The 7,171-nt window shown below is 35.7% G+C and overlaps 1 protein-coding gene across 1 annotated transcript; it reads right to left on the bottom strand.

The window, feature by feature from the left end:
• Nucleotides 1-2,781: 2,781 nt before the first annotated feature.
• On the bottom strand, nt 2,782-6,668 carry LOC113281379 (histone H2A.Z-specific chaperone CHZ1-like). Its single transcript, XM_026530100.1, has 2 exons — nt 6,062-6,668; nt 2,782-3,069 (listed from the first exon to the last, which is right to left on the bottom strand). The coding sequence occupies exon 1, from the start codon at nt 6,609-6,611 to the stop codon at nt 6,066-6,068; it is 546 nt and encodes a 181-aa protein (XP_026385885.1). The 5' UTR covers nt 6,612-6,668; the 3' UTR covers nt 2,782-3,069; nt 6,062-6,065.
• Nucleotides 6,669-7,171: the final 503 nt, after the last annotated feature.

The raw sequence follows: 7,171 nt of genomic DNA, 5'->3' as shown, positions 1-7,171 counted from the left end.
AGGAATGGTAGAAATTGAAGTTGACCTAACGCAACGATGATTTTTTGATTATTCCATTGATCAGATTTGATTAGATCAAGATTAAGTTTGGATGCGAAATTATATTAAGGAGGAAGAGAGAGTTCGTAACCCCTCTGGTTGAAGTCAGTTTTTAATCTGTTAAATTCAATCTCCATCTTTTTACCAGCAGGAGCCATTGAAGAATGGGAATGAAGAGTATAAAATTGCAGAGAAGGTGAAGAAGAATGAAATAAATAAAAGGAGAAAGGAAGAACAGAATATATAGGAAAAAGCGACCCGTTTTTCAAGATTTATTCTCATTAATGCGAAGAAATGAACGGATAAAAACATACGGTTAAAAAGGACGTGTCGAAAGATGAGTGGTTAAAAGGACACGCGTACATAAGGAGAACTTGAAATAGGGAAAATTGTCGGCAAAGTATAATGAAAAAAGACAAGCATGTGCGATTTGCAAAAGGGGAATTTCTCATATCGCTCACTCTGAAGAATAAGCAATACGAGAAGAGGCAAATGTAGGAGTTAAATATCGAACACGTTAGTAATCAAGCGAAGTAAAGAATACAACCTAAGCGAACAACATCGCACACAACAAAGTTGAGATGACGCACCAGATGATGTCAGCAAAGTCACGAGTAAAGTGTGGAGAACTGTGCGAAGAGGTATGCTATGCGAAGATGAGCGATTGTATATGAGCGAATGTGTCGCATAGTGATCCCGAAAATAGTGGGTATCTTAGCTGTCATCCACTATGTAAAATTTTATAAAAAGGAGGGAGGTCATTACTTGTGAGGCTCTAGGATAAGTATTGGTCAAAAAATAGAGAGAGAGACAAAAAGTGAATCTAGGTTTCAAGTAAAATTGTTGTAATACTTGAATCTATCTTGTAAACATTCTCAATATTCAATTAACCAAATAAGAATCCATAATGATCACTTAAAAATTGGATTAGTTTGAGTGGAGTGTAGTCGTAAGAAATCTTACAACTACAATGACTCATTAGCGATCTAGTATATTATATCATTAGGAATAGATAGAATAAAAGATGATCATGATGATGCAGATAAGGTATTATTGATTGCCTAAGTCATGCTTGTTGTTGACATTTTGACTATTATAAGGATCGTTCATTCAATCATTAGTACCTATTTAATGGTTGTTATTCATCATCCATGAATATCATTCATCCCATTTACAAGTCCTGGTTTGAAGCGAAGGAACATGTACGATGCGCCAATATAACCGGGTTCGGTGATGTGGATATGGGCTCGTTCTAGGTTGCATTGTGGCTTATCATGAGTTGTTTGAATATATTCTATCCAAGAGTTCAGTTGGTTTTGGAGACACATAAATAATACAACAAGAACGGCTTACACCATGTTTGTTTATTTCTGACCCATCTGGATCTAACTGAAATCACTTGACTCGAGTCAGATTTGACTCAATATATTTGTTTTGAGTCAGATCTGACTCATCTGACTCAAAAATATGTGAGTCATCGGTTTGGTTCCATGAGTCAGGGGTATTTTATTACCTGACTCAAACGAGTCCCAGTCAAGGATTAGAGGTTGAGTCAGATCTGACTCAAAATAAAACAAACGATCTGACTGCTGACTCGGCACAAGTCATGGGTTGACTCGGATCCAGACGCCGAGTCAAAACAAGGTCTTAGGTTCTGTAAATTATATAGGTTATCCGGGTTGAGTGGCAAGACATATTTTTATCGCATGAAACGAAACAATTACAGTGGTCTGAACCAGTGTTGTTATCAGAGAGTGAATTTATTGGAGTGGCCAAATTTATTATGTTTGAACCTGTGTTGGTATCAGAGAGTGGATTTAGCTGGTAAGGGTTTGGTCTTTCGAGACCATACAGGTCATCGCGGGGGATCAAATGAACTTTCTTATCAGTTTGCGTAGATCGTGAAGAAGCTGAGTGCAAGGCAGTTAAGGAAACACTTATGTGGGCTAAAGCTTTGCATATAAGGCGAATTCACATTGAAGGAGATGCTAAACTAGTTTTTCAATCCATCATGGAAGACTGTTCTCTTACTTGAAGGAGAGCTAAACTAGTTTTTCAATCCATCATGGAAGACTGTTCTCCTACTCACTGGGAACACCGTAATATCATTAAGGAAATTAGTAATAGTTTTGAACTCTGCATTTTTACTTGTGCAAGTAGGAAAGACAATCAAGTTGTTGATGCAATCTCTAAGCTTGTTAGAGTAGACTCGGTAAATCTATTAAGTTTAAATAACTTTCCTTAAAATATTTGTAAAATCTTCTAGCCAGATCAAAACTTCTGTGGGCTAGTTATTATAATAAAATCTTTTTAAGTATCAAAAAAAACAACAACACCCGTGTTGGTATCAGAGAGTGAATTAATTGCATTCCACAAGTGAGCAGTGATAGATAAGTAGCCTCCGTCAATCTTCAAATTGGTTAAATCCGACGAAAAACAGCGCCTGTGTGGTTCACTAACTAGTCTAACCAGAAAAGGGTAGCAAAGGCGTTTAACGGTCACTTTAAAACCGATTGTAGTTGATAAAGCCCAATTCGAAGTTGATGCTCTTGGTCTGCAGTTTCTATCTAGTTGATCTAGCATTCAACAAAGAGTAAGGCAACCAGGGCATATGACATGCAAGCTCTGTCCCCATTGACCTAAACACAATCAGAATGGCCTTTTTCAAAAGTTTTTCTTTTTAAAACCAACAGATAGGAAATAAAAAACATGTTATCAGCTGGGGGGAAATAAACACACAACTGCTAATGAAAAGCTCATCTTCTTTGCACAGAGTTGGTTAAACCTGTTAAATACATGGTTTTTAACCTTGATGTTTGGTTAAGGCAATCCGTGGCTCTTCCAAGTGTAAGTGCTAACACCAAAAATTAAGAAGGGCCACTTTTTCATCAGTTTATATATCATTAACGCTAATCTACTATACCATAAACTATAACCCTATTCTATTATGAGCTAGAAAAATAAGGATTCAGATAAATTATCGTCCATTTGCAACTGGGGCAGCAACAATCTCCTTCGATGCCGTAAAGCCTGTGGATCATCAACATAAAAGTAGACCATATTAAGCTCCAAGCAGCAACAAAAAAAATAGCTTGATTCGAAGTACATAGTTAAACTAATCGATCAAATGTTTATATAAGATGAAATCCCATCCAACATAACTGCACTGACAGAAACAAAATTTCCGTTCAACACTCCTAACATAGCAGATTAAAGTGCGAAAGCATTCACGACTCATTTGATTCGGAGAACCTTCACTTCTTAGTTTAATTGTGAACAAACACATATACACACAAACAAAACTTGGTTAGAGGGATAACATAACTACCACAAACATTTTTACTCTCAAGCAAATTGAAGATTTAAGCAGTATGAATCTAAAATTCTGATAACTCTTTCAACCCAAAGAAAAAGAGCACTTTGGATCTTTTACAGTCAGCCATTGTAAAGTTAATACTCCAAATTAAAGTTATATATCTTCCATCTCAATAAAAAAATGTGGCAATTTCAAAACTGACTTCTTGTTATAGGAAAAAAGTAGTAAGGCATTTACACGTCTTATTTCTCATTAAATTCTTAGCAACCATGCAAGCATACTCAATTTACAACCATTCTCTCTAATTGTTCTTCTGGAACTTTCCTAAGTTAAGATGGTTCCTAAAGAGAAAAAACAAACATGGCTTGACTTTCCTACAACTCCTAGCCTCCTCTTTGAGAAGACAAGCAATAATGCAGGATGCTTTGAAATCTCAACAGAGATTACATTATTGATTTTAGCTAGACATTAACATGTGGTCATTGATCTAAATATCCAATTGTAGACTGATTGGTAAACAGTCAATGTTTGAAATTTCTCAAATTGAATTACCAACCTACCTAAGGCTGATACACATCCAAGTTCCATTTACAGAGATATAGGAAATGCCTAGACTAATAGATTACATTTATTTCCACTGTGGTTATCGAGACAGATTAGTTTGTTATGCTAATTTTTTTTTAAAGGAGTTATCCACTCTTTAGAAACATCTAGACTTAGTGGTTCTTTGTTTAAGAATCCAACATGACAAACAAAACATAAGCAACCGTACTAGAAGCGAAAAAAGTTTTAAACCACAATTAAGGGGCAAAAAGAAAAAAAAAACAATAGATAATTTTCTTCTGTGGGACAACTACTCTCGTGAAACAACTGAAAAGTAATAGCTAATACTGCAAGAGTTAACCACTCTTTAGAAACATCTAGACTTCGTGGTTCTTTGTTTAAGAATCCAACATGACAAACAAAACAAAAGCAACTGTACTAGCAAAAAAGTTTTAAACCACAATTAAGGGGCAAAAGAAAAAAAAAGCAATAGATAATTTTCTTCTGTAAGACAACTACTCTCGTGAAACAACTGAAAAGTAATAGCTAATACTGCAAGAGATCCCAATAGCAAAATGTGGGACCTAATGGCCCCCACACACTCCACATACTTATCTCAACCCATTATTGCCTAGCCATTTTTAGATGCTTTTGCTCCTGTTTATCCCATATCACCCTTTACTTACTTAAATTGTAGGTTGCAATAACCACATAGGTAAAAATCAACTCTCTTATCTAGCTGTTCTTCTGGAACTTTTGTAAGCTATGACGCTTTACATGGAAAAAGAACAAAACATAGGTTAATTTGCATACAGTGGATAAGAGGTAGAGGTCAACAGACCAATAACTTTCTTGAAGCACCACTATGTTTTTAAGATGGCAAGCATAATCCTTTGCGTGATTTCACTGATGTTGACAAGGCCTTAACCACTACTCCGCGCAACAATTAAAATTTCACATATAATGTTACCTACCCTAAGGCTACAAATCCAAGTTTTCAGTCACGAGAATTGGAGATACATCAAAATCCCACAACTAATTGACTACATTAGTCATTAGTTACTACTGTGGGTTATCGAGACTTAGATTATTTTGCTCTGTTTCTGAAATCTTTTCTGAAATCTTTATCTTGCCATAGTAACCCAGTCTTATACATGCATAAAATTAACGGTTTGGCACTTAAGAATCCGCCAAAACAAAACAAACACAAGTTGAGCTGAACAAAATCTTTGAACCAACATTGATATCATAAAACAAATCAAACAGTTGAGCTAAACAAAAGAAATATATGAGCCAATATCAACTCCTCTAATAAAAAGGATTGGAAAAATGATACATGGACTCCTAACAGGACCAGAATACGTATAGCAACAGACCCTAACCTAATAGCCCCACACATCTACATACTTATAATCTCAGTCCAGAGTTCAACTACCCGTTTGAAGTGCTCAACAAATGCACTAGCTGCCTTTTATGCTGCATGAGTCGTTTATCCACCTACTCAACAAATGAACTTGGCTCCTTTTATGCCATCTCACTCATTTACTCATCCATGTTGTATTCAGAACTAGACACTAAATACAAAGATTCTGCAGAGGCTTTCCAACAATTTTTGAGTGGTCTAAAAAAGTTCTAAGACCAACACAATACCTCAAGCTGATTCTAGCTAAATCAGTTCAAACTCAAGGTGTCAAGCATGATCATCCATGGGATAACAACAGAACCAAATGCAATAGCATAAAAAGAAGTAAAATCAAATGAACTAGCTTCCTTTTATGCTACATGACTCACTCACCTACAATTTTATGTTACATCACTTATTCACCTACATTGTATCTAAAACTAGACAATCCATACATAGATTTTGATAGTTTCGAGATTTTAATTGACTAAGCAGGTTTAACTTCAAATACTAATTCATTAGCTCTGCCAGAATCTGGCTAACAAAATTTAAAACACAAGCTGTCAAGCATTATCATCCATAGAAAATTCACAACAAAACCTAATGTCACAACATAATAATAGGTAAAATCAAAACCACACAATGAACATGTGAAGCAAACGAGATAAACCCTAACACAATAATTTTTAGGGTTTCATAATATAGGCAAAAGCTATTATCTGCGAAATTAACACAAAAAATGTAGCTAATCTTGTACTAACCTTGTCAAGCATCGCTATCATCACTATCATCTTCATCATCCAAATCATCAACACGATACTCCTCAGGTGGTGGAACAACACGTCTTCTAGTTCGTGAAGGTAGTATATTATCAAGATCAACTTCAGCAAGTGGATCATCAGATAAATCACTATCTATATCAGACAACTCCCCGCCACCAAACTCATCATCATCGTCGTCATCGCTATCATCCTCATCATCCTCATCTTCAACTATCATTTTCCCTTTCCCTTTCCTATCAACAACAACCTCTTCTTCGCCATCATCTTCAACAAATAATTTCCCCTTCCCTTTATCTTCTCTACTAATCATAACCCCTTTTCCTTTCCCATTCACTTCTTCTTCTTCTCCTTTTTCATGATTTTCTTCTAGACCATTTAAAGTTTTTTCTTCGCTGTTTTGATTCTTTTCTCCGCCGTCGTTGACGATTTCTGGTTTGTTTTTCTTGTTTAGATCTTCGATTTCTTGATCTTCTGTACATTTTCGTTTCGAAGGGAGGACAACAGGATTTTCTGGAATTCCATTCTCCATTTTTTTTCCCTCTCAACTTTCTTTCCTACGAGACAAAGGCAGAGCGAGAAAGTTAGGGTTTCGAGAAAAGGGTATAATCAGGGTTTTAGGGCGGGAAATGGGCCATTTATTGTTAAGAAGGCTTGGACTAATATAGTCCAGTATGATAATGGGCCTTTATATCAGTGATGACGTTTATTTTTTTTACAGTACTTTTTTGTTTTTTTAAACACTAAGCAGCTGTTGTTATATCAGTTGCCAAAGATACAGAGATTTCGGGATTTCACTGGAGGAACATCCCACCAAATTCCTGTTTTATAAGATTTATGGACTGATTTGACTAAGCGGTCAGCAACTTTATTGCACACTCTTGATATATAGTTGTATTTTCAGTTTCTCTCTAAATTACAAAGTTGAACACACAAAGATAAAAGAGAAGACGATTTCCATTGAGGTAGAGGTAAACCTGCATTTATATACATCACCAAATTTTTACAATCAGATTCAAAGATAACCTGATTCCAACCTTAAGCTTTAGCCCATTGCATAACTGCCAGTAAGGCCCATGATTCAGCTTGATA

This window comes from Papaver somniferum, chromosome 5 (genome assembly GCF_003573695.1).
Source record: "Papaver somniferum cultivar HN1 chromosome 5, ASM357369v1, whole genome shotgun sequence".
Lineage (NCBI taxonomy): Eukaryota > Viridiplantae > Streptophyta > Magnoliopsida > Ranunculales > Papaveraceae > Papaver > Papaver somniferum.
This window is presented reverse-complemented; position numbering and strand designations above follow the sequence as displayed.

Excerpts from the sequence above, each read along its gene's own strand:
- LOC113281379 (XM_026530100.1), bottom strand. The coding sequence starts at position 6,611 with ATGGAGAATGGAATTCCAGAAAATCCTGTTGTCCTCCCTTCGAAACGA.